Source organism: Panthera pardus, unplaced genomic scaffold (assembly GCF_024362965.1).
Source record: "Panthera pardus isolate Hobbes unplaced genomic scaffold, ASM2436296v1 HiC_scaffold_20, whole genome shotgun sequence".
In the NCBI taxonomy this organism is placed as follows: Eukaryota; Metazoa; Chordata; class Mammalia; order Carnivora; family Felidae; genus Panthera; species Panthera pardus.
The window spans coordinates 86965383-86992772 of NW_026526766.1; the positions used below are offsets into that span (position 1 = coordinate 86965383).

Below are 27390 nucleotides of genomic sequence, written 5' to 3' on the forward strand. Positions count from 1 at the left end.
GCCCTGCGTGCGGCCACGCCCCCCGCGGTGTCCTCGAGGTTGGTTGCGCGGGCGCTGGAGAAGGAGACGCTGCCCTTCCGCAGCGATGGGATCCTGGGTGAGTGGCGGCTTTGGTTGAGCCCGCCCGGCGGGCGTCGCGGCAGGGCCTGGGACGGAGGCTTGCAGCTGGCGGGAACCGGGTCTGAGCAAAGGACTGGGTGGGAGCGCAGGTGTCCGGGCTCAGCCGGACTAGAAGGGCCCGGGTTGGAATGAGGGGGTATCCGGGCCGTGGGCGTCGCGAGAGGTGGAACGGAAGGTACCAGGTCAGTGAGGAGATGCCGGGGCCTGGAACGTTGCAGGGGCGCGGGAACCCGAACCTGGGCTGGGAAAGCAGGTGCGCCGGCCGAGGTGTCGCCGGTGGGCATCTGGACGACCCTCAAAGATATTCCGGGGGTCGGGTAAGAGGTGAGGGGGCCTGAACTGTGGCTGCGCAGGGTGATATCCGAGATGAAATGAACAGACCCTGAAGAAGGGGATGTTGCTGCGGCCCAGTGTGGGAGTGGCCCGTGCCCAGCGCCCAGCTTGGTCAGACTTGTAAGCTACCTAATGTGGAATGAAGAGAGACTGGGCAGAGGGTGGTTCAGAGGAATGCCTGGGTCCGGGACATTGATGGGGTCAAGGAGGAAGGGCGGGATGCTCAGGCCAGAGTCATTAATGGGGTTGCCCACTTCAAGGGAGGAGGTGCCCCTGCGCAAGATGTGGGCATCCGGGCTGAGGGTGTTGTAAGTGCCACAGTGGCGGTAGAATGGGGATGTTTATGTCCAAGGTTATAGAGTGACTTGTCCAGGTAGGAATGGCATTGGAAATGTGCAAGGGTGGGGAGCATTGCTACAGGCTGTCATAGAGAAGAGGAGGCTTCTCCTGGGTTGTGTCGGGGGTGAATAGGGCACAGTTGAGCTGAGTCTGTGGATCCGTCCCTGGAGCGAAGCAGGCTTGGGGGCCCCTGTTGTCACCTTGAACATGCGACTCTTCTCGTTTGGGACAGCTGAGGCTGCTCTTGACTTTCCTGCAGGCAAATACCTGGCCTCCCAGGCTTCTCTCACTCCTGGAGCATGTGTTCAGGCTCACTGTTGTTACTCCTTGTGGGCTCTTCTCGCTTGCGCCCCGAAATCTTTCAGGTGTGGCATGGAGAGGGAGGTGGCAGTTGTAGTGGACAGCTCAGGGGAAACACCATAGCTTTGGGATCCTTTGCAGCTGAGGTCACACCCCAGCTTGGTCAGTTAGCGAGGTCGGTCAGGCCGCTTGCCTCTCATAGCCTCAGTTTTCCCATCATAAGCAATGGGCGTCTGTGAGTGACTAGACTCACAGGCCACTGCTTTCCAGGGAGCGCCTGTTCCAAGCCTGGCCTACAGTAGTAAGCGCTTGGGAAATAGTAGCTGCTGATCCCCCGGTGTTCTGGTGTTTTCGTCTCCCCTGCTCCTAGGTCCAGGCCAGGTTGGGGGAGCGGGGGAAGAGAGGGCTGGTTTGTGATATTAACCTGGGCCCCGACCTCTGGAGGTTGCATGGCTCAATTTGCAGCTAAGCAAATTGCAGCTAAGCAAATTAAGCCTCGCAGCCTTGACAACGTGACCGTTTCCTCGGTCCTAGACTGTGCCCTTGCTTGCCGCCCCCTCATGCACACAGCCGAGCGCCAGAGTTAGACTGGTAGGATCGTCCATCCTTCGTCCATCCTTCCCGCTCACTGGGGATAAATGGTTTCTTGTGCTGCTGCAGCGATTTTGGCTGCCATCCCAGGTTGATGGGGTCTGTCCTGGCCTGTGTATTCCTTCCGCTTGAGGTCCCGGGAGACCTTGAAGGCATCCTTGGTTTTTGTCGGGGGGGGGGGAGGGGGGGAGCACTCTGCAGGATCTTGGAGACTGGGCAAAGTGTGCTTAAGATGCTTATGCTCATTCGCTGGCTTGGGACGGGGCAGGGGGGTACCCAGGGGGTCTCAGAAGGCCCCAGGGGAATGTTGCCCCGGTAGCGTGTGGTCCTGCGGCTTCCAGCTCCGTGTCAGATTTAGCTAAAGGGTTGTATTGAGCACAGAGTCTAAAGTCCAGTAGATCTTGGCCCAAGTCCACATTACCCCATACTAGCTGTATGACCATGGACTCCTGACTTAACCACTCTGATCCTCACATTCCTCATTGGAAATTGGCAAAGATGGGGTGGGGGGGGGGCTAGCTAGCATCTCCTTCACAGAATTGTAACGATTCAGTGAACTAACATACATAGGTAAAGAGCTCAGCACAAAGAACTCAGCACAAAGGGCACACATAGCGTGTAGGAGCTGTTGTTATTTGAGGAAATACCCTGCTTGTTCTCATAATACAGCCCACAGGAAATAAAAACATTCTTGGCTTTGTGGGAGATGAAAAAGGTATAATGATTGCCAGTCAGGGGCATGACCCTTTGGTGGCTTGACATTTTTGTTTACCCGATGGACTGCGGGGTTTGAAAAGATGGTGAAAGTGTGGCACAAAGCCCCAGGATTGAGGGTGACTGTCCATCTCCCAGGCCTTGGGTCCGTTCTTGGGCCAACATGCCAGTGCTGCTGTCCTCTGCTCCTGGGACTCAGGGCGGGCAGAGGGTCTGTGGGGCATTTGCTGGTGGGTGCAGAAGATAGGGGCCCGATTCTGGGCCTGGCATTGCACTGGTAGGCTTTGCCCCCACCTCATCCCGCAGGACACTCTTAGGGGCATTTCGTTGTGTTCACGTGAGCATATCAGTGTGTCTAACTTGGTCATTCGTCTCTCAGCTCTGTGGAAGGACCCTCTGGTATGTGCATTTCTGTCTTTCTGAGGCGTGGACGGTGCCTGGGACCCAGCCAGCAGCCAGTTGAAGACGTTCTTCTTGGAAGCTCTTGGACCCGACGGCTCTTGCCCAGGGTGCTGGTCCTGCCATGGCGTTCCGGAGGACCGAGGGCATGTCCGTGATCCAGGCCCTGGCCATGACGGTGGCCGAGATCCCTGTGTTCCTGTACACGACGTTTGGGCAGGTAAAGGTTGAGGGGGGGGTGGGTTGTGGTCCTGCCTTTACCCCTCTGGTCTCCAAAACACTGAGGCCCTCATCTCAGGGTCCCTAGCATTTGGGAAAGCTTCCCCCTCATTGTTGCTACCCCAGGTTTCTGGGGTCTCCTGTTTCAGCACAGCAAGAAGGACTAGGTTAGGACTCTGGAGCCCCAAGCCCGCTCTTCACCCTAGGGCTATATGAGCACTTGACCTCAGTTTTTCAGTCTGTAAGAGGGGTCAGTGATGCCCTCTCTGCCAGCCTCAAATGTCTGTCACTGACCAGGTCCTTTGACACCTCCTTAAAGCCACTGCAGCTGTTAGGATCATGACCCGTGGAGTTAGGGACACCTCCTGGACCCCAGATGTGATCTGTGTGGCCTTGTCATTTTGCTGTCCCCAGTTCCCCCTCTTTACATCTCCGTGGTCCACGTTTCAGAAGTCCTGGCCAGGTCCCTCCCCTTGGGGCGACTGCCTCTCTATCATTCCCGGTCAGCAAATAGTCCCTGAGTGCCTGAGGCACCCTCCACCCCTCGGGTGCTCCCCAGAGCAGCTCTGCCTGCCACGGAGCTCTTCGCCCGCCGCCTCCCCCTCTTCCTGCAGTCTGCGTTCTCCCAGCTTCGGTTGACACCAGGCCTGCGGAAGGTTCTTTTCGCCACAGCCCTGGGGACCGTGGCCCTGGCCCTGGCCGCCCACCAGCTAAAGAGGCGACGGCGGAGGAAGAAGCGGGTCGGCCCGGAGATCGGAGGCGCACATCTGGGCACGGTGCCCCTCCCCATCCTCATGGCCAGGAAGGTGCCGTCGGTGAAGAAAGGTAGGCGTGAGGCAGTGGGGGAGGGCCTGACCGAGAGTCGAGTCCCGGCTGGGCCCCACGTTCGCTGTTGGATCTTGGGCTAGTGACGTCCCGTCTCCAAGCTGATTTCCCCTCGTCTGTGAAGCAGGGATGGCAATAGACCCTTCCCTGAGTCGCCTTCAGGATTTGGTGGGTGATGCGCCCGGGCGCACATGTCCTGTCGGTGGCGGTTGTTCTTAGTATCTGAGGACCCTTCGGGAGCACCTGGGGGTCCAGAGGGGGCTGGTGGCACGCAGCCCAGGGCGGGAAGTCCCCGGCGTGGGAGCAAGAAGGGCCGTGTGCTTTCAGAGCCGTATGGTATTCTGCCCCTCCCCTTTTTAAAAGTTAAGGTTGGGGGCGCCTGGGTGGCTCAGCCGGTTAAGTGTCCGGCTTCGGCTCAGGTCATGATCTCACAGTCTGTGAGTTTGAGCCCCGAGTCGGGCTCTGTGCTGACAGCTCAGAGCCTGGAGCCTGCTGTGGATTCTGTGTCTCCCTCTCTCTCTGCCCCTCCCCTGCTCATGCTCTGTCTCTCTCTGTCTCAAAAATGAATAAAAAACATTTTAAATAAATAGATAAATAAATAAATAAATAAATAAATAAATAAATAAATAAATAAAAGTTAAGGTTGACTCTGTATACAGTAAGTTCACCCTTTTTAGTGTGCAGTTTTTTTGTTTTTTTTTTTAAGTTTATTAATTTATTTGGAGAGAGAATCCCAAGCAGGCCCTGCGATACCAGTGTGGAGCCTGAGGTGGGGCTCGATTTCCCGAACCGAGAGATTCAGGAGCAGAAATCAAGAGTCAGACGCTTAAACCTGGGCGCCTCTTTAGCATACAGTTCTTCACGTGATTTTGTGTAACACCCATAGCCATGCGCTCAATCCCCACCCGCCATGTCCCTCGCGGTCAGCCCTTCTCCTCTAACCCAGCCCCTGCCCGGTAGCCTCTGAACTGTTTTGTGTGTGCTCTTGTGGCTTTCAAAGCCCTCGTGGCCCCTGTTTATCTTGTAACCCAGCAGCCCAGCGTTGGCCATGACCTGAGTGTCATGTGACCCTCTTCCCAAGGCAGGAAGTTCTCACAGGCTCACATCTTGGGAGAAAGCTGGCTTAAGAAGCAAAAAAAAAAGAACCCCCCCCCCCCCGAGGTGAAAATGATTTTTAATTGTGAATTCTCATCGCAAAAGGGAAGTTTTCCCTTTGCAAGTGGAAAAACGAGTCTTTTGGCTATAGGACCTGAGAATTGCTGAGGAGGCTGGGTTTCTGGCTGGCACTGACCCCTGGGAAACCTGGAGCCGTTTCTGCGCCAGCCTCTCGCCTGCCCTGTACCACCACCACCAGCTCTGGTGTTATCTTATTATCCCCTCCCTACTTTTCTCACTTAAAATAATTTTTTTTTTGTGTGTGGGTGCCTCAGGTGGCTTAGTCGGTTAAGTGCAGGGCTTCAGCCCAGGTCGTGATCTAATGGCTCAGGAGTTTGAGGCCCACATCGGGCTCTGTGCTGACAGCGGGGAGCCTGCTTGGGATCCTCTCCCTCTCTCTCTGCCCCTCCCCCACTCACTTGCATTGTCTCTCCAAATAGATAAACTCTTTTTTTTTTTTAATTTTTTTTTTTTTAAGTTTATTTATTTTTGACAGAGACAGAATGTGAGCATGAGCTGGGGAGGGGCAGAGAGAGAGGGAGACACAGAATCCAAAGCAGGCACCAGGCTCCGAGCTGTCAGCACAGAGCCCGACGCGGGGCTCGAACTCACGAGCTGTGAGATCATGACCTGGCCGAAGTTGGACGCTTAACCGACTGAGCCACCCAGGCACCCCAAAATAGATAAACTTTTAAAAAAACCTATTAAAAATGTTTTCCCATGTGTGTACTAAAAAAAAATTTTTTTTGATGTTCATTTTTGAGAGAGAGAGAGAGAAAGAGAGAGCGAGCAGGAGGGGGAGGGCTAGAGAGAGGGAGACAGAATCTGAAGCAGGCTCCAGGCTCTGAGCTGACAACACAGAGCCCGACGCAAGCGGGGCTCGAACTCACAAACTGCAAGATTGTGACCTGAGCCAAAGTCAGACGCTCAACCCACTGAGCCACCTAGCTACCCCGGGGCACCTGGGTGGCTCAGTGAGTTGAGCGTCTGACTTTGGCTCAGGTCATGATCTCGAGTTCGTTACTTTGAGCTCCACATCGGACTCGCTCCTGTCAGCCTGATAGCACAGAGCCTGCTTCGGATCCTCTGTCTCCCTCTCTTTGCTTCAACCCCCGCTTGTGCTCCCCGCCTCCCCCCCAAAAAAGTCATTGTCTCAAATTCTTCTTGGAAGGAGAAGAATTCCAAATCAGTTAGTCAGCGACACAGGGGAAACTGAGTGAGGAGGAGTTGGGGAAGTTGTCAGACCTCATTCTCAGACTTACCTGGCAGATCCGGGGCCTTCTGGGCCAGGCCCTGCACTGGGTGACAGGGACATGGCAGTGAGCAGGATGACATGCAGGGGTGTAGCACTGTGCTAGGTGCATGCACTAGGCAGCCGTCACCCTGCCTTAGAAGGGTGGGGAGTCCAGGCTCCCAGGTGAGGGAGAGGATCGCCTGGAGGTGGGAACAGCCTGTGCACAGCCTCGGGTCAAAGCCTGCGTGACCTTTGCCCTCCTGTTCCTCACAGGCTATGCCAGCCGGAGGATGCAGAGCCCCAGCAGCAAGAGCAACGACACTCTGAGTGGCATTTCCTCCATCGAGCCCAGCAAGCGCTCAGGCTCCTCCCACAGCCTGGCTTCGGTAACTACCTGGGGGAGGGCACCAGGGGTTCTGGGCTCAGTCCCTGGCACAGAATAGGCTCTAGTTGCTGTCCTCGGGGAGCTTACAGACTGGTGGGAAGACGGGAGAAGAGATTGCATTCGGTCTCTTCGTTCATTCATTCATTCATTCGCTCGTCCATCCATGCAGGCTTTCAAAAAAAATTTTTTTTTAGTGTTTATTTATTTTAGAGAGAGACAGAGACAGAATGCAAGTGGGTGAGGGGCAGAGAGACAGACAGGGAGACACAGAATCCGAAGCAGGCTCCAGGCTCCAGGCTCCAAGCTGTCAGCACAGGGCCCGACGTGGGGCTCGAACCCACGAACCGTGAGATCATGACTTGAGCTGAAGTTGGACGCTTAACCGACTGAGCCACCCAGGCGCCCCATCCATGCAGGCTTTCAGAGACTGTCACTGATCATTTACCGAGTGCCAGGCATTGGCGAGAGAAAGGTGGATAGGTGCAGAAGAGAGGTTTGTGGTCTTGTGGGGAAGATACTGGTCTATGAACATACATACATTCATTCATTCATTCATTCATTCATTCATTCATTCATCAGGCACCAAGCAGGCATTTGTTTTATGCCGGGGACTCTGCTGAGGATATAGAGATCAATGAGAGTGGCTCTGGGCTCATTTGCTCATCTCTTGACCCATCCATTCAGCAAGCTCTGAGCTGGGCTCTGCCCTGGGGACTCAGGGGTGACCAAGAAATAGCTCTTGGCCTGGAGGAGCCCACGTCCTGGGAGGGCAAGAAATTGTGGCGAGTGCGGGCTCTGCCCCACCCTGTGCGTGGTGGGTGCTCCCTCAGTCTTCCTAGTCCTCCCAGTACAGAACCCCAGAGCAGGGAATGGACCCAGGGCGGCTTTTGTTGGAGGCTGCTGGTTCCCGGGCCGGGCATTGGCCTCCATTTCCTCCCACTTCTACATCTTGTATAAGGGGCCGTCAGGGGCTGAGAGTTGGTGGAAGCAGGCCGTGCTGAGGGTTTGGCCGCTGTGCCAGGGGCCGGCTTCGGGGACAGTCTTCGGAGAGGGTGTGCAACGTGATCAGGCGGTGGGAAGGGCTCGGGTCCTACGAAGAGCCTGGGAGGGCCTTACCCCTTGCCCTTGGGTCCTTGTGCTGCTTGGTGCCCAGATGGTAGCAGTGAACTCATCCAGCCCCACGGCTGCGTGCTCAGGACCATGGGATGCCAGAGGGATGGAAGAGTCTGTGACCGCCGGTGACGGCGATGCGGAGAGTCTCTACATGCAGGGTATGGGGCCAAGAGGCCAGCCTTGGGGGCCCTCCTGGAGCAGAGTCGGGGGAAGAATGGTCTCCTCTCGGGAGCCCATGCTGGGCTCAGAACACTTTTCTGGGTGCTGCTTTGCAACCCCGCTCCTGGACGCCCAAACCCTCATTCAGGGCTGGTCAGCCATTTCTGGACAGGGGACAGTCTCCAGGAACAAACCTGGTCTGAACGGAGGCCTGTCACCTGAGCCACGGTGGAAAAGTGATCAGGGCCGGGCTGATAGAGTCTTGCCCGTTTTTGTCCTTTGGGGGTCCTCCCGCCTCCTTGGTCTCCTGAGCCCCGTCCCGAGTGACACTGCGTGGGGCCCAACTGTTCTCCGCCACTGAGGTCGGACTCTCGCTTCTCTTCCTGCCCGGGCTCAGGCATGGAGCTGTTCGAGGAGGCTCTACAGAAGTGGGAGCAGGCGCTGAGCGTGGGGCAGAGAGGGGACAGCAGCAGCACCCCCACGCCGGGGGACAGCCTGCGGAACCCCGAGACTGCTTCGGAGGTGCTGTCTGAGGTAGGTGGTCCTCTCCTGTGTCTTTCTGAGCTCCCAGCCGTGGAGGAGGTCGGTGGGGGGTTGGAGCGGCAGCCAGCCGCGGGAGGCAGGGTAACAGCCTGGCCTTGTGCCAGGCAGTGGCTTGTCCTGGGTGGGAGTTTTCCCCCCGACCAGGGTGTCGATCCAGCCAGGTCACATACTCAACGTGACGTGCCTAGCACATGCCCGACGCTTAGGAATTGCCCAGTAGTCCATGGTGATGATCACACCCCGATCCCCACTATGTGAGGAAAAGGGGCATTTTATGAAGGACTGGGGGGAAAAATAGCCTGCGTTCGGTTGAGTGGATCACACAGCCTGTGTCCTGTCTTTTCTTTACATGTGCATTTGGCACTGTTAGTATTTCTGTCTGTTTTTTTTTTTTTAATGTTTATTTATTTTTGAGACAGAGACGGAGCGTGAGTGGGGGAGGGGCGGAGAGAGAGAGGGAGACACAGAATCGGAAGCGGAAGCGGGCTCCGGGCTCCGGGCTTCGAGCCGTCAGCACAGAGCCCGACGCGGGGCTCGAACCCACAAACCGCGAGATCATGACCTGAGCCGAAGTCGGACGCTTCACCGACTGAGCCGCCCAGGTGCCCCAGTCAGTATTTATTTCAATGTCAGAAAGGAGATAGTAAGAAAGCTAAAATAAAAAATTTTGGCGTAAAGCATAGCAAACACACCTTTTGGGATGGGTGTTTACTGAAGCGTTATCTTGTAACAGTTAAAGACCAGGAAAAAAAAAAAAAAAAAGGAAACTATCTGCATGTCAAATCAATAGTGGTCCAGAGTAGGGGCGCCTGGGTGGCTCAGGTCGTGATCTCGCGGTTCATGATTTCGAGCCCTGCGTCCAGCACAGCGCTGACAGCTCGGAGCCCAGAGCCTCCTTTGATCCTGTGTCTCCCTCTCTCTCTCTGCCCCTCCGCTGCTCGCACTCTGTCTTCCTCTCTCAAAAGTAAATCGACGTTAAAAAAAAAAAATTAAAAAGTGGTTTGGAGTACCACGCAGACGTTAAAAGGCTGAGGACACTCTATATAGGCTGATAGGCTGCTGCCTCCACAATATGTCGTTAAGCGAAAAAAGCAAGATGTGGAATGTGTATAGCATGACCTGTGTGTGTCCATGTTGAAAAAGACACATATCCAGGGGCACCTGGGTGGCTCAGTCGGTTAAGCGTCTGACTCTTGGTTTTGGCTCAGGTCATGATCTCATGGTGTCGTGAGTTCGAGCCCCACATTGGGCTCTGTGCTGACAGTGAGGAGCCTGCTTGGGATTCTCTCCCCTCCCCCGCCCCCACCCCTCTCTCACTCGAGCTGTCTTTGTCTCTCTCAAAATAAATAAATAAACTTAAAAAAAAATTTTTTTAAAGACATATCTATGTACATGTGTGCCAGCTGCTGGTATGCATGTGGATTTTTCCTTTCCTCTGGACAGATAACTCAGGAAATTATTAACTGTGGTCTGTGAGGAGTGGGTCTACAAGGAAAGGGGGGAAAGGGGTTTCATGTCACTTTATCATTTGTCTTTCCTGATTTCAAGCCTTGCTTATGGGGAGGGTTTGTATAGGCGATAGGATTGTGGACTGTTTAGTATTTTTTAATGTTCATTTATTTATTTTGAGAGAGAGAGAGATCATGAGCAGGGGAGGGGCAGAGAGAGAGAGAGAGAGAGAGAGAGAGAGAATCCCAAGCAGACTTCGTGCTTTCAGTGTGGAGCCTGATGCAGGGCTCGAACTCATGAACCATGAGAGATCATGACCTGAGCCCAAATCAAGAGTCTGGATCCTTAACCGACCGAGCCACCCAGGCGCCCATGGACTGTTGTTGAGTCTTTGTACTTTTCTGTATTTAAACGACAACAACAACGACAAACCTATGAGCTCCTGTCCTCTGCTGGGGCGAGGACAAAGCGGGGGCTCTTTGGGGAGCAGTCTGACGGTCTCTGGAGGGTCAGTCAGGGTCTAGCCAGGAAACGGAAGCAACTTCGGGTGTTAAAAAGGGAGGTTAGCCCAGGGAATTACGCAGGTGGCCCAGGTGAGGGAGGAGCCGAGAGCTTTCGGGCTGGAGGGGGTGTGCCCAGAGCTCAGGAGCCACGGAACCCAGAACCATGGAGGGGGCTTACCAGCAGGGGTCGCCCCGTTTGGGCAGGGTGGGGCAGAGATACGGTGTGAGTCAGGACTGGGAGAGGAGTTTCTCTGCCCATTGCCCCACTCCACATCTCCTCCACCTGCGCCTTGGTTGGCCATGAGCCAGTTGGCAGGGGAGCCTGGGAAATAGTTTGAAGTATGAGGATGAGGACATGCCTGGCACCAGCGGAAGGTGTGGTGCCCTCTTCTCTAGCTGGGGACATTGGCTCAGAGGCCTGCCACACAAAAGGAGCAGTGTCGCTACAGGAACATCAGAGAAAGTCCCCGGGGGGTGACAAAGCCTCTGGTGCCCAAGGGCACAGCTGCACCAGGTCACCTCTGCCTGTGGCGGCTGATGGACACCTGCAGGACTCTGTCAGGTCGTGGAAGGGAAGGGAGGCAGTTTTAGTTGAAAATGGTATTGATTGCTAAGACTGCATCGGAACATTCTAGAACTTTCATCGTCTTCTTCCTGAAAGCGATGAAGAATTCCCTAAAGAATAGTGAAAACTATAGGAATGGAAAAGAGTGGGGGGAAAAATGCCCAGTGTTTGATGCGCAGCTCGTGTCGTGTCACTTGGGCAGAGGCCTTCCGCCTCTCTGCGTGCTGGGGCCCTCGGCGGGATGCCACTGCCAGCCGTAGGACCCCGGCGCACAGTAGTTGCTCGAGAAATGATCTTTAGTGTCAGTATTATTGATGCCTATGACCCTTCATCCAGACATAACCACTTGGTATCCTTCCAGGCGGTTTTCTGTGCTAAAGAATTTTTAACAGGTTTCTTAGAATATTATTCGTATCCCATACGATTCGTTTCCATCCAGTTCCATTTTGAATTGTACAATTCATTGGCTTTTAGTATATGGAGGGTTGTGTGGTTATCACCACGATCAGCTCTAGAACATTTTCATCATTTCCCCAAGGAATCCCATGTACTTCGTCAGACCCCCTCCGTCCCTTTGTGCCCCCCAGTCCTAGGCAGCCACTCATCTACTTTTCCTCTCTATAGATTTACCTGTTCTGGACATTTCTATGAACGGGAGTCATGCAATTAGTAGCCTTTATGATTGGCTTCTTTCCTGTGGCATATTTTTTTTAAGGTTCACTCTAACTTGGATCACTACTTCATTTCTGTTTCTTGCTGAGTAATATTCAATTGTATAGATGTACCACATTTTATTTATCCATTCATCCGTTGATGGGCATTTGGGTTTTTGTGGGGGGTTTTTTTGATGTTTATTTTTGAGAGAGGGAGAGTCAGAGCGTGAGCGGGAGAGGGACAGAGAGAGAGAGAGGGAGACACAGAATCCGAAGCAGGCTCCAGGCTCTGAGCTGTCAGCACAGAGCCCGACTCAGGGCTCGAACTTACCAACCGCGAGATCATGACCTGAGCCGAAGTCGGACGCTCAACAGAGCCGAGCCCCTGGGTTGTTCTTACTCTGTGGCCCTCCGGAGGAACGCTGTTACGACCATTTGTGTGCAGGTTTTTGTGTGAGCACGAGATTTCAACTCTCTTGGGTGTGTACCTAGGAGTGGAGTTGCTGGGTGCTGTGGTAACACTATGTTTGACATTTTGAGGACCCTCCAGCCTGTTTTCCGTAACGTGCCATGTTACGTTCCCATCAGCAGTGTAGGCGGGTTCGGATTTCTCCACGTCCTCACCAACACTCCTTTTTGCGTCTTTCTGGTTCTAGGCCTCCTATTGGGTATGAAATGGTTATCTCATTGTGGTTTTGATTTGCATTTCCCTGGGCTAACTGTGCTTCTTGGCCATTTGTAGGTCTATGGAGAGATGTCTATTCGGATCCTTTGCTTTATTTTTAATTAGGCTATTTGTCTTTTTTTTTTTTTTTTTAATTCAGTAATTTTATATATAACTCAGCGCTCATCATGTTAAGGGTACTGTTAACCCCCTTTATCCGTTTCCCTCCGCGCTCTCCTGGCAACCACGAGTTTGTTTCCTGTATTTAAGAGTTTGTTTTTTTGTTTGTCTCTTTTTTTTGCTTTGTTTCTTAAGTTCCACATATGAGTGAAATCACATGGTGTTTGTTTCTGTCTGACTTATGTCACTTAGCATTATATTTTCTAGATCCATCCACGTGTGGCAAATGGCAAGATTTCATTCTTTTTTATGGCTGAATAATACCCCATTGTATTTATATACCACATTTCCTTTTTTTTTTTTTTTTTTTTTTTACGTTTATTTATTATTGAGAGACACAGAGCGTGAGCAGGGGAGGGGTAGAGAGAGGGGGAGACACAGAATCCGAAGCAGGCTCCAAGCTCTGAGCTGTCAGCACAGAGCCCGACGCGGGGCTCGAACTCACAAACTGCGAGATCATGACCTGAGCTAAAGTCAGTCGCTCAACCAACTGAGCCACCCAGGCACCCTCGTAGACCACATCTTCTTTATCCATTCACCTGTGGATGGACACTTGGATTTACGATAGCCAACCTACGGAAGCAATCCAAGTGTCTCCCCATAGATGAATGGTTATATTTTTTTATTATTGACTTGTAAGGGCTCTTCATTCTAGATACAAGTCCCTTATCGGGGACAGGATCTGCAGATACTTTCTCCCATCCTGGGGATTGTCTTTTCACTTTCTTGATGGCATGCTTTGAAGCACAAAAGTTCTTAATTTCAATGAAGTTCAGCCTATCCTTTTTCTCTTGTCATTTGCGCTTTCGGTGTGACCGTGACGGCAGAGAAACGCTCCCTAACCCGAGGCCGCTTCGCAGAGAGAGAACTGGCAGACCTCTGCCAGAGCTACAAGGCTCTGCCGGCCACGTTGTGCGGGGTCTGGTCCTCTCGGGGAGTTGGGCCAAGTGGACGGTGGGTCTGAGGTTCCCTGGGCTCTGCCGGGCTCTAGCTGGGCAGGCTGGGCCGCTTAACCTCCCTTGAGTTTTCCTCCGTGAATCGGGGTCGTAGGCCCACCTGCCTTCAAGGATGCCGTGAGGCTGAGCAGCGAAGTGCCCGGTTCAGGGTGACCACTCAGTGTAAGCAGCCATCTCCGTCTTCGCCGTCCTCCTCTGAGCCCTTCCACCTCTGTCCCCAGGGGCCTGAGGCCAGAGCCGGCCCTCGTCTCCTCCCCAGAGTCCGGTTACCTGCAGGTATAGGATCTGGCAGCATTGGTGGAAAACAGAGCCACGCCTGCCCGGGCCTGGCCCCTTGGTTGAGAAGCTCCTGGGGTCAAAGGAGTGGTGTTTCTTTCCACATACCAGCCTGGAGGCCAAGGGCAGTGAGGAGGTCACTGAGCCACAGGCTGCTGCCCCTCAGGTGCAGGACGTTCCCGAGCACACGCGGTTAGTAGTAACAGTGGAATTGGGAACTGTGGAATAGTGACTGTATTAGTGTTATTACACATGTATACATATCAGATGTCTTACATGATGAGTATCATATTACAGCTTCCACATTGCGTGCATGCTGTGTATCGTATCACAATGACTGTTACAACAGCCAACACATACTGGTCATCACCACAGGCCAGTCTTGTGTGCAGGGCTTTGCATACCCTCTTTCCTTCAAGTTTTCCCTAAAATTCTGGGAAGTAGGTACTCTCATCTCGGTTGACAGATACGGAAACAGAGGCTTAGAATGAGGAAGTCGTCTACCCGAGGTCAACGCCATTTGGAACTGGTGGTGCCGAGGACACAACCCAGGTCTGCTGGGGTCCAGAGCAGCCTTGTTCCGTGCGGAGCCGTATAGCTCATTTAAAGTTTCCTAGAGACCACGCTCAAAAGCGAAAGGAAACCGGTAAAAATCACGTTGATGATACATTTTCTGTGGTCTAGTACCTCCAAAATACTGTCATCTCAACACGCGATCACCGTGGAACATCATGGAGATGTTTCAGAGGGCTTTTGTTCGTTCGTTGGTGGGTTTCCGGCTGAAATCCGGCCTGTGTTCATACTTACGGCACATCTCCGTCGGGACAGGCCACATTTCAAGTCTCAGTCGCTCTGTGTGACTGGCTGGCCGCTGTGTTGGGCAGCTCAGGTCAAGATACGCACTCTCGCTGCCGGGCCCCAGAGCCTGCTCCCCTCCCCCCCATCATTGGTGAGGGAAGGGGCTGTTGGCCTGGGGAGCATCGAACCGTCGTTTCAATTGCAGCCAGAGTCACAGCGAAGGGAGTTTGCAGAGAAGCTGGAGTCCCTGCTGCACCGGGCCTACCACCTGCAGGAGGAGTTCGGGTCCACCTTCCCCTCCGACAGCGTGCTGCTGGACCTTGGTGAGCTGGCCTGGTACAGGCTGGGGTGGGATGGGGTGGGGGCAGGGTGGAGGTGGGAGGTGGCGAGAGACCGGGGAGCGGGCTCCCTCAAAGTCCTCAGAGCCTTTGGACTGCATTTGATCACTGCCTTATTGCATAGATGGGGCAGCTGAGGCTTCAAGAGGCAGAGGCATTAGGGGGCCTGGGTGGCTCAGTCCGTTAAGCATCCGACTCTCGATTTTGGCTCAGGTCACGTTCTCTTGAGATCAAGCCCTGCATTGGGCTCTGTGCGGACAGCGCAGAACCTGGTTGGGATTCGCCCTCTCCTTTTTCTTCTGCGCTCGTGTGTGCACGCTCTCTCTAAATAAACCAACTCAAAAGCAAGGTGAAGACTTACTGTGTATATTTAAAAAAAAAAAAGAGGCATTCTCTTTTTAAGTTTTTATTTTTTCATTGAGAACATTTTTTTCCTCCAAATTTTTATTGAAATTCTAGTTAACATATAGCGTCATTTTGGTTTCAGGAGTAGAATTTAGTGATTCTTCACTCTTATATGACACCCAGTGCTCATCACAACAAGTGCCCTAAAGGTTTAATTTTTATTTTATTTTATTTTTAAAGTTTAATTTTTTACTTAGAGAGAACGTGAGCAGGGAAGGAGCAGAGAGAGAGAAAAATCCCAAGCAGGCCCCACACTGTCAGTGCAGAGCCAGCCCGACGTGGATCTTGATCCCACGAACTGTGAGATCATGACCTGAGCCGAAGTCAAGAGCTGGGCGCTCAACTGACTGAGCCACCCAGGTGCCCCTAAAGATTTCATTTTAAACTAATCCCCACACCCGACGTAGGGCTTGAACCCCGAGATCAAGAGTCACATGTGCTACTGACTGAACCAGCCAGGCGCCCCGGTGGCGGTCTTTTACACGTAGCAGACAGGAGCAGGGCTTGGTGTGGCCCTGGGAGTCCCTGGCCAGTGTGCTTTGCCCCATCCCCTCGGGAGCAGACCTTCAGGTGTGGACGTTGGCATCTCCCCTGACGGCTGCTCCAGGCTTTTGGTCTGAGCCCTCTTCTGTGGGCACCAGGTAGGCAGAAGGGATGGCTCATGTGGAGATGAGTTGAAAACAGGCCAAAGGGCCAAGGAAAAAGTCGTCTTATTGCCTACTCCTCTGAGGTACAAGTACATGATGTCGCTGAGAGGTCATGAAGATGTTGAGCCAGACGGCCATCGTTCTCCTGGTGCCCGCCGTGTGTCAGACCGCACGCAGTGAGCGGGCCCCAGGACCCTTCTTTGGGTGCTGTCAGCCCCGAGGGGGTGTATCAGACTCCCGTGTCCGGCCCCTCAGCTCTGCCAGCAGCGACGCGGGCCTGGCAAGGGCTGGCTACCTCGACATACCCCGCCATGGCCTGTCTCCAAGTGGCTTTGCCTGAGGAGGAACCCTGCCCCATGTGGCAGAGGAGGCTGGTGGGGCCATTAGGGCCACGGTCTCTGCTTATTTGGGAGACCTTTCCTCAGAGCCCTCGAAGGTCCGGACCCCTGCAGGCCTTGCGTGGGTGGGGCTGGCAATGCCAGGTGGCCCGTGGACTCCCTTGAGCTCTTACCAGTGGCTAAGTTTCAGTTTGTCAGAGGGGGGAGTCTCCTTGCTCGGGGCCGCACAGTACAGCGGAGCCTGCCCGTGCAGAGCTCAGGGGCCATCGGGCCCAGGGTGCGGCTGCGTGGCCCCCTCAGCAGCCTCGTCCGCGCCTAACCCCTCCCACCTCCAAGGATGGTGTACCGTTGAAAGAAGCCATTCATTTGAGGCCGTGAGCCCAGAATCTTCCCGCGCGAGTGTTCAGTAAACAGGAGCTGCGTGGTCAGTAGCAGCATCTGGCCCGGAATTGCATGTTGGTAGCTGGGCACGTGCGCATTCCAAAAAGCCCGGTGATTTCGGACTCTCAGCTCAGCCCTTCTCTTCCTGCTTTTCCCAGAGAGGACCCTCATGCTCCCCTTGACAGAGGGCTCCCTGCATCTACGGGCGGATGATGAAGACAGCCTGACCTCTGAGGATTCCTTCTTCTCTGCCACAGAGGTGACCTGGCACGGGGTGGATGGGCAGAGAGGGAGGGCGGGGTGGAGTGAAGTCCAGGCCCCCGTGTGAACTCTCACCGTGAGCACTGGGTCACGGGAAAGCGAAGGCATTTCCTCTGACAGGGGTGGAACTTGGCAGTTACCAAGCGCGGCTCCCTGGGGACTCCACGCACTTGCTGGGCACAGGGGAGCCTGCGAAGCCGGGGTCATAGGTCCTGTGGGTGAGGGCAGGGGTCTCCACCCCCATGGCTCCAGCCCACACTGACCTCTCCCTTCTTAGACTGCATGCCTGTTGCTTGGCGTTAGTCTCCTGTCACGGCCACACGTGTCAGGCCCAGCTGTCCTGCCCGGCGGGGGGTGGGGGGGTGGTGAGAGTGTGGGCACCTGTCCAGCAGATGGTCCCTTTGGGAAGGGCTCCTGGAGACGGGGATGCTGAGGACTGAAATCTAGGCCTCTGGCCTCTTGGCTCATTGTTCCATCTGGCATCCCCTCTGAGATGTTGGCCCTCGGGTGTCCCCTGGGCAGGCACCCTCACCCGCTGGGATGCGGTCGGTCGACAGAGGCTTTGACACGACCTTCCTCTTCCTGCACACCCTCCCCCCAGCTCTTTGAGTCCCTGCAGGTGGGAGATTACTCGATCCCGCTCTCCAGGCCGGCCGCCGCTTACGAGGAGGCCTTGCAACTGGTGAAGGAGGGGAAGGTGCCCTGCCGGACCCTCAGGTGAGCGTGTGCGGAAGGAGGCGGGGGGTTGGGGGGGGCAGGGGGCAGGTGGGTATGCCCTGTCCCCCTCGGAGGCCGGCGAAGCCAGCCAGCAGTGCTTGGTGAGGACTCAGCTGGACAGGCTGGCCGAGGGCCACGGTGCTCCTGACCCAGACGCGGAGGGCTGAGGACGGCCTTAGGTTCCGAGACAGACGGGCCCGGAACTAGCAACCACAGACCCGTGTAATTAGTGAGTTAACCATGATTTCTGCTTCCGCGAAGTTGTCAGAGGGCTCTAGCCATTCTGTTAGTGGGCACTCTCTCTGAGCCCTGTGTCCCAAAGGAATCCGTCCTGGCAGCGGCCCCGAGGCCGGGCTCTGGGGACAGACAGACCCGATCCTTGCCGGGTTCTGTCCCTTCATCGCGCGTAGGACAGGTTGCCTAACCTCTCTTGGCCTCAGATTTCTTATCTGTGGCATAATTCGGTTTCTTGTTCATCTTAAACTAGTTTTGCCACTTGATATGGAACTCAGAACTTGACTTTTGGCCGTGACTCCAGATTTAAGCATGTGCATTTGAAGTTCACTGACTGAGGGGCACCTGGGGGCTCAGTTGGTTAAGCTTCCGACTCTTGATTTCGGCTCACTGTTCGTGAGTTCGAATCCCCTGCTTGGGATTGTCTCTCCCTCACTCTCCGCCCCTTCCCTGTGCTTGCGCACGTGTGCACGCATACACTGTCTCTCTCTCTTTTTCTCTCTCTCTCTCTCAAAATAAATAAACTTTAAAAAGTTCACTGACTGAACATGGCTGGAAAGCCTGGTTGAAGCCTTAGTGAGGTGCATGAGGGTAGCCAGAATGGGCGGGAGCCCCCTGTCCTGGCACTCTGCCAGCTGGGACCTGCTTGGCCATCCCAGGCCCCTGCCAGTGAGGGTCCTTTGCTGCCTGGGGCCTGAAGGAGGCCGAGGTCGGCCCGACTCCCAGTGTCCAGACTGGCCAGCTGTACTCAGTGCTCCTGAGGACATGTCCTCAGAGACCAGCTAGTCAGCCTCTTCCTTTGGTTTGGGGGCAGCCGAGCCCTAGAGGAGGGCAGGCACTTGGCCAAAGTCACGCTGCCTGGCTGAGGCGGGGCCACGCACGGCTCCACCCCGACCCCACAGGGGCGTCGCTGGACGGGGCCCAGGGGGTGTGACTGTGTGTGCTTCCCCACAGGACTGAGCTGCTGGGCTGCTACAGTGACCAGGACTTTCTGGCCAAGCTGCATTGTGTGCGGCAAGCCTTCGAGGTGGGTGTCGGGGACGCCTGGGGAGGATGAAGCCGGGGCTGGGGACAGTCAGGAAGGTCTGCCAGGCCTGCTCCCGCCCCTGGCTCCTCTGCACAGACAGAGTCACCTGCCTGGCCCATTATACTGACCTCTCCGCCAGCTTTGGGGGACTGCCAGCCCGACGGCTCGCTCCCCTCCGTTCCTCATTCCTTAGGGTCTTCTGGAAGACAAGAGCAACCAGCTTTTCTTCGGGGAGGTTGGCCGGCAGATGGTGACGGGCCTGATGACCAAGGCCGAGAAGGTAGCTTTTTTCAGGTTTTCTTCTCACCTTGTCTTTTTTATTTTTATTTTTGTAACTTTTATTTGGTTCTGTTAAAAAAAAAAAACAAAACAAAACCTAATCTGAAATCAAGCTGAGGAACTTTGACTTCATCCTGAAGGCTCTAGGGGAGTTTCCTGGAAAAGGCTTAGGGAGGTTTCCTGGGCTAATTTTTTTTTTAATGGTTTTTTTTTTTTTTGAGACAGTGAGAGAGAGCACGCATGCACGTGAGCTGGGGAGGGGTGTGTGGGGGAATTGCAGAAGATCCAAAGCAGGCTCTGAGCTGACAGCAGCGAGCCTGACGCGGGGCTCGAACCCACAAACCGCGAGATCATGACGTGAGCCGAAGTCAGACGCTTAAGCGACAAAGCCACCCAGGCGCCCCTCCTGTACTAATTTTTAAAAATATGGACCCGTCTTGCTTTAAAACAAAATTTTTTTTTAATGTTTATTTAATTTTTGAGAGAGACAGCAAGCAGGGGAGGAGTAGAGAGAGAGGGAGACACAGAATTGGAAGCAGGCTCCAGGCTCTGAGCCATCAGCACAGAGCCCGACGCGGGGCTCGAATTCACGGACCGTGAGATCGTGACCTGAGCCGAAGTCGGACGCTCAACCGACTGAGCCACCCAGGCGCCCCTGTTTATTTAATTTTTGAGAGAGACAGAGAGCAAGCAGGGGAGGAGTAGAGAGAGAGGGAGACACAGAATTGGAAGCAAGCTCCAGGTTCTGAGCTGTCAGCACAGAGCCTGACTCAGGGCTCGAACTCACAGACCACGAGATCGTGACCTGAGCTAAAGTCGGCCGCTTAACCGATTGAGCCCCCCAGGCGCCCCAAAGACCTGTCTTGCCTTGCTTTTCACCTGATGATACCATCACGCGGTTTTACACAATTTAGTGACTCTAAAATGCAAACCATCATCGGTCTCCGTGAGCCCCACCTGCCAGAGCCCGAGGTGTTTCTCCTGCTCGGTTTCGTGGACTGATAACCCTTGGACATGGTTGTTTAATTTCCAAAGCGCCCTGCAAGGCAGCTTTATTGTGTCGTGTAAGAGCGTATCTTGTCTATCTGTCCATGTCAGCAGGTATGCTTGCTTTTACTGATTGCGCAGTAGTCCGTCGGGAGGGCTGACTGTGGTTCGGCTGGTGCTCCAGTGGATGGACATTACGGTTGTGTCTGACGTTCCCCCGTCACACTGCTGTTCTAGTCTGTCTGTTACGGACCTCTTTAGGTACCTTTGGTTTTCCGTGGGGCAAAACCCAGATGTGGCAATGCCGTGTCTTGGGCCCAGTTAGAAGGGCTTCCCGGCTTGCTGTCTGAAACGCCTTAACAACTTAATGACCGAAGCTCCTGCCAGCTGTGTAACCGTGCGTCTCCTTACGTCTTGGCCAATGCTGGGTCTCAGTGATCCTTTTAATCTGTTGTATCCATTCCTTCACATTTCTTTATTAATAAGGTTGCCTGAGTTGTCATGTTGATCGGTCCCTTGTTGGAGCAAAGCCCTTGAAAATGCCTCCCCCCACCCCCCAGGACTTTCACCTCACTGTCTGAGTAACGGTTCCCAAAACACGCCTCTGATCTCGTTACCCAACTGCCTGACGTGCTCCCTCGCTTCCGCTGCCTTTGAGGTACAGACCGGGTTTCGTTTTGTGACCGGCTGCCATGTACACTTGGCCTCGTCCAGACTGAAGGGCTCAGGCTTTTAGCGTATAGGCTCTTCCAGACGTTCTCCCTGATCCGGGCCTTCGCATATGGCACAGGGTGGTCCCTAAACACCTGGAACACTGATCCTCGATGCTGTTGTTGTTAACTACTTTACTGTCGAATACGCACACGAGGGTATAAAAACGGTATCTAGGATTTAATGAAAAGATCAACCCCTGTGTGCCCAGCACCGAGGTTAGGAGGTGGAACTTATACCAGCGTCTGGAAGCCCCCCTCACCCCCCCTTCTTTGCTCTTCCTTGCTTCCCCATCTTCTAAGCCCCTGCTGGCCCGTCTGGCTCCTCAGGAGGACTCTGCCAAGAGCCCTTGGGCTCACCCCGCCAGCACACCCACCCTGCACCCCATTTGTGGGTTGCTCTTTGTCACTACTCTGTGAGCTCCGTGAGGGCCAGGACCATAGCTGTCCCGGCACAGGTGTGCCCAGCCCCAGGGCCTGGCACGGGGCAGGTGCTCCATAAGGGTGCATAATTATTCTCCCAGCAGCCGCTGTTTACCCGGCAGCGGGCCCTGAGCTTTAGACACGTCTCTACCTCTAGTAGCTCCTTTAGTCCTGACTACACTGTCCACTCAGCAGATGAGGAAACAGAGCCTGAGGAAGGAGAGGAACTTGTCCAGGTCTCTAAGTGTGGGGAGGCTAGAGTTGGCATCCGAACCCAGGTTGGCCTGACCCCAGTTGTGGCCTTGGCCTGTTCTCTGTGGGCTCCCAAGAGAGTGAAGACACGGACAAGTGAGGGGTGGGCAGGTGAGGCTAAGGTGAGTGCCAGGAGCTTAGCAGACGGCCTGATCTCTGTGGCCGCTCCCTGCGAGGCCCAGGAGTACAGCTCTCCTCTTTCTGCCTCTGCTCGGGTGCGGGACGTAGGTTTGGATGGCTGGTTAGCACTCTGGAGAGCGGAGCTCACCTATGCGGAGCCCTGGGACTGGAGCGGGAACCGACACAGCCCCGTTGGGTTGTTGCAGGCAGGCAGAGCTGGGAGGGTGCCCGTCCTGTGGACAGCACCCAGGCTCCAGACTTGAGAAGTCAGACCACTTCGTCACTGTGTGTCCATGGGCCAGACGTGCACCCTCTCCAGTGTGAGTGGGTGTGCCCCAGGGACCTTGTGAGATGGTGTCAGACATGCTTGGCCAGCCCTTATCTTCATCGTCCTCCTTTACGTATGAGGAAACTGAGGCTTCGGGAGGTTAAGTCATGGTCAAGGCCATCCTAGCAAATTCTCTTTAAAACTTAATAGAAATGGTTTTTCTATTTTGTTCTTTAAATGATTATAGAAATACTCATGCTCATTTTACAAAAACCCAACAGATACATAACAGCAAAAAGAAAAACCGTCCCCAACCCCACATGTTCACATTTTGGCGAACATCTGTCTGGTGGCTTCTCCACCCATAGTTCTCTATAAGGGGTGGCAACCTGCCCGTGCGGTCGTGTGTCAGCTCCACCCTGCCTGGCTCTTGGGCACATCGCTGATCTCCCGCAGCCTCAGTATTCCTAATCAGAAAGTGGGTATACTGCTGGGCCATTCCTCGTCAGACCGCACGAATTCGCCGAGTTGGCCCCTATCGGCACAGCCCCTGGCGCGTCCCAGCCTTCCGTGTCCGTAGATGCACGTCCACGTGTGCACGTGGCGTCGCCAGCCCCAGCTCCGCCCCACGGCCCCAGAGAGCGGAGGGCCCGTCCTGTGTGCCGACAGCAGCAGGTCTCGTATGCTATTTATCGTTTAGGCCCAGGCACCGGGCTGGTTGTGTAACAAGCCGGAGCTCCCCGACTCCCCTGGAATCGGCCCGTGAGTGTGGGCCGCAGGTTCTCCCGTTTCACCAGTGGCAGCCGGGGTCGTGCAGATTGGAATGTTTGGCTGCTCGACTCAACCTCCTGTCCTCACGCGTCTTTGCAAAGTGAGCTCGCGGTGTCATGCGCATCTCCCGGGAGGCACTTGGTACTCCGTCGTGAGCTGGTCTGAGACGTGGCGGGGCGCGCTGTTCTTGAACCTCTCCCAGACGTGGCCTGGTGTCTGCAGAGGCGCGTAGCGGTGGGTAGAGGACACTTCTTGCCGGGTGTCCTCCACGGCCGCTGCTCGGGGACAGGCCTCAGCCCTGCCTTGGCTCGTCCCCCAGGCACAGGCCTGCCCCTGCGATCCAGTCCAAGTGAGTCTTAGAGCCTCTCTCATGACCAGAGTGGGTTGTGCTTCTCCCCACAGAGCCCCAAAGGCTTCCTGGAGAGTTACGAGGAGATGATGGGCTATGCCCTGCAGCCTGAGACCTGGGCCACCACGCGGCTGGAGCTGGAGGGCCGTGGGGTGAGTTGGTTTGTGCTGAGCCCCAGTACCCTGGGGTCCCTTGCACCGAACATCCTTGAGCAGGGAAGGGATGCCTGTGCCGAGCTCTGCCTTGATTCTGAGGGTCTGAGGTGGCTCCGTTGCTGTTGCCAGCGGGCCCAGGCTGCTGGGGAGACGGCCCCGGCTGTACCCCATTGCGGCCCAGGGATGTGCCCACTCACCTGTGTGTTCCCACCCAGGCCCCCACACACCCACACCTCTCTGGACTCGGTCTTCCCGTCTGGACAGTGGCCCTGCAGCCTTCAGAGCATCCCTGCCCTCTCACAGGTGGTGTGCATGAGCTTCTTCGACATTGTGCTGGACTTCATACTCATGGACGCCTTCGAGGACCTGGAGAACCCCCCGTCCTCGGTGCTCGCCGTCCTGAGGAACCGCTGGCTGTCAGACAGCTTCAAGGAGACGGTGGGTGGCTGCCCTCCACATCCCACACACGCTCCCGTCACCCCACGCGTTGGCCTGGACCCTGCTTTCCTCCGTCCCTGGCTCTGGGCACCAAGGCTGGGCCCCCTACCCCCGCCGTCAGGCAGCGGTCACCTTGCCGGGCAGGCTTCCCTCCCCCGCTCGATGTGGGGCTGTGGGCTGGACAGACCAGCATCTGCGCTGGAGCAGCTTCCCAGGGGAGGCTGATGTTCTCTGCGCCCGTTTAGAACCCACGCAGTGGGGGGCATTTCCTTCTGCACTGTGGTCTCCCGTGGAGCATTCTGCTCCGTTTTAATGCATGTTATTAAGCCAAGTTAAGACATAGGAAGAAGGAAGGAACAGCAGGAGAGAGTTGAGTGCAGGGCCCCTCAGGCAGCTGTGCTACATGGCCTGGGGCTGGTCTTCTACCCGCAATTTGTAGGCGGTGACCATGGACCCCCACGACCTCTGAATGAGGTGGAGGTGCTCGGCCATGGCCGTTTCACAGCAAAGGGAACTGCGACCCCGGGAAGATCAGCGGCTAGTTGAGGGGCCTGCAGCAGTAAGGGTTAGAGTCCAGGTCAGATTTAAGTGTGACTGGTTCCTAGTTGAGGGGAAGGAAGCACCAGAGCTCAGGCACCAGGCCCCCGCTTCCTGCTTGGGTTGGGGAGAGCTGGGATCAGGGAGGGACTGCAGGCCCGACCTGTCATTCTGAAACCTGGGTGGGATCCCATCTTTGATTTAGGCCCTGGCCACTGCTTGCTGGTCAGTCTTGAAAGCGAAGAGGAGACTGCTGATGGTGAGTGACCCTCGCGGGGTGGGGCGGGGCCCCCAGTGCTGCTGACCAATCCGCACGGCCTGAGCTGGGGGCGGGGCTGCTGGGGGTGGGGCAGAAGAATGCGCCCCCCCCACCCCCCCACGCGCGAGGAGGTCCAGTTGAGTCCCGAGGCCCTGCCGTCCCTTCTGGCTTCTGTCACAGCACTGGCCACCTGTCCTGCCCTTTCTCTCTCCCTTTCCCAGGGGGACCTCGAAGGCACACATAGGTACGCTTAATCTCTCCAGGACCCAGCACAGCGTGGGCCCCCGGAAACTGTTGAAGGGCCCGAGGGGAGAGGGCATCCTTGAGGGAGGAAGGGCCCACAAGAGGGGTGGAGGCCGTCGTGGCGAGGCGTCTGGGTGTGGCTGGCGGAGTCACCTCCCTCCCACCCACAGGCGGCTGGTATCTGTACTCCCAGGCAGCGCCTGGCGCTCTGACCGGGCCATGATCTATGGCTCTCCTCTGCCAGCCAGGCCCTGCTGCCCAGCTGATACCAGCTGCCACTGCCAAGTACTCTGGGCACTTCTGGTGCGGAGCCCAGCCCGCCCCCTTCCTCGTGTAGTCCTCACAGCAGCCCCAAGGTTACCCCCCATTCTGCAGAGGTGAAAGCCCCTGTCACTTGCCTGGCGTCACCCAGCGAGCACGTGACTGAGCCAGGCCCCCAAAGCCCAGCTCTTGATATGCCCCTCCCCACCCCCAGCTTGGCCGCGTCCCAGCCCTCAGCCTCACCACTTTTGCAGGTGCCTGATGGCTTCATCTCCCATTTCTACTCCGTATCGGAGCACGTAAGCCCCGTCCTAGCCTTTGGCTTCCTCGGACCCAAACCCCAGCTCGCTGAAGTCTGTGCTTTCTTCAAGGTAAACGGAGTGCATGGCCTGCCTGGGCTGCTCCCCGAGAAGGGGTGAGCGGGGGTGCCTGGGGGGAGCCTGGCCGACGTGGGTCCGGAGGAAGCACCAGGCGGGCGGGAGCCTGTGGACGGGTTGGGGGAGGGTCAAGGGGCTTTGGGTGGTCCGGAGGATGTCAGTGCGGGGGGCAGGGGGGCAGGGGCCGTGGCAGAGGCCCAATGCCAGCCCTCCCCCCAGCACCAGATCGTGCAGTACCTGAGGGACATGTTTGACCTGGACAACGTGCGCTACACTTCGGTGCCGGCGCTGGCAGACGACATCCTGCAGCTGTCCCGGCGCCGCAGCGAGATCCTGCTTGGCTACCTGGGGGCGCCGGTGGCCAGCAGCATTGGCCTGAACGGGGCGCTGCCCCGAGAGAACGGCCCCCCGGAGTTGCTCCAGTAGTGGCGGGTGCACGCTCGGGGAGGGGTGCTGCCTGGGTCTTGTCCACACGCGATGGCAGTGAAAGGGCCGTCTCCTCCCCTCCTTAGGGTTGGTGTCGAAGGGCCTGGGTGTCCCTGGCTGTCAGCGTCGGCAGAGCCTGGGCTTTGGTGGCCTAGGGCAATTGTCCCTGATCATCTGGGAATCCCTGCAAACTTCCTTGGAGAGGGTTGGAGCCCTGGGGGCCTGCCTGACTGCCCTCAGCTGTCCCTGGGCAAAGCAGCAGCTGGACCAGCGGCTTGTGGGGCCTGAGGGAGAGGAAGGTGGTCAGAGAGAGACCTTGTTGTGAGGAGGGGTGGGACAGGCAGAGCCGGAGGGCTGCTGACGACGGGGCTGGGAAGGTAGAGGTGGAAGACGGGGTGCTGGGGCTCTGGTGAAGGCCACGGAAGGCCTGAGCTAGAAGGGACCTGGGCTTTAGACCGTCTCTCGGTGCCCGGTGCCTGCTGGCCCCCACCCCTGCCACCACCCTAGAGACTCTGCAGCTCCAGATTGGGAGGGTGGGGGCCACAGAGTGCCTGGTGTGGGGGGGGTACCTTAGACGGGTGGCAGGCCTGGACCATCCAAGGGTGGGACGGGGTGGGTCTGCTTTCCTTGTGCTCACGCCTGGGCAGGGACTGGGCCCTTGGCAAACCCAAGCAGGAAACCAGGATGCTGTCCTCTGACATTCCCTCGTCCTGCCAAAGACTGTCACTTCTCTTCCCCTTTGCCACCACCAAAGATGGAACAGTTGGGGCTGGTCCTCCCGCCCCACCCACCTGCCTCTGTGAGCCTGGAACCCCCTGGGTGGTGCTAGGGCTGAGCTGGAGGCTGCCCAGGGTTCATCGCAGGCCTGTCACCTGTGCTGCCGTCGGGGGCAGGCCCAGGGACCACATCGGGCGGGTCAGAGGATGGACAGGGCTGGACTGGCTCCCCTGCCCTCATTAGGACAAGAAACTTTGCCGGGCGCTTTGCCGTTGGCTCGACGCACAAACGCTCCAGCTGTGCATCGGCTGGTCCTCCAGCCGTCCCCACCTTGTCCCCACATCCGCAGGGTGCTGTGAGCCCTGCAGACTGACTTCACTCAGTGTTTTCACCGGAGGTGGGATGTTTTATTTATTGCCTTAACACTTTATTTTGTGATTCTGCCCCTTTCAGGCTGAGAGGCCTCCCAGAGAAACCGAGTTCTTCCTCCTTGTTCTCCGTACCCCGGAGGACTGGCTCCTCAGACCAGGGCCCCTCTCCCCCGAATGGCAAAGGGGTCCTGGGAGGGAGAGAGAAGGGAAATGGAGAGGGGTGGTGCGGGTCCGGCCCATCGCCTCCCTGCACGCTCGCTCCTGGTCCCCCAGACTGGAGGACCCTGTGTTGAGCCAGGGCTCTGGCCCCAACCCCCCCCTCTCTGAGGCTGGTGTCCAGGAAGGAGCAGCCTCCTGCATGGGAAGGCCCGGGGGGACCCTCCTCCCCTCCAGCCCCACATTCCGTTCATTTGCACTTCCCCTGCACTCTGAATGTCATCTTGAGCCTGCCCCCCCCCCCCAGCTACTCTGGTTTGCTCCCAGATCACTCAGAGTAGTGTTTTCATTTGTCTTTGTTTACACGTCCATGCACTGCCTCTGGCACTTGATTTGTTGCAGCTTCCAACTTTTGTATGGTAGAGCGTGTGTGCATCGACGTCAAGTCAAATAAATGATTTATTAAACAA

General features: G+C 56.1%; 1 protein-coding gene across 1 annotated transcript; it reads left to right on the forward strand.

The window, feature by feature from the left end:
• MIGA2 (mitoguardin 2) lies at positions 1–27390 on the forward strand. The gene is made up of 16 exons (XM_019420847.2): positions 1–97; positions 2777–3016; positions 3630–3840; positions 6503–6615; positions 7768–7885; positions 8284–8420; positions 14679–14796; positions 16741–16841; positions 17445–17560; positions 18749–18821; positions 19015–19101; positions 23034–23132; positions 23439–23573; positions 24316–24369; positions 25128–25244; positions 25470–27390. The coding sequence occupies exons 2-16, from the start codon at positions 2921–2923 to the stop codon at positions 25674–25676; spliced, it is 1782 nt and encodes a 593-aa protein (XP_019276392.2). The 5' UTR covers positions 1–97; positions 2777–2920; the 3' UTR covers positions 25677–27390.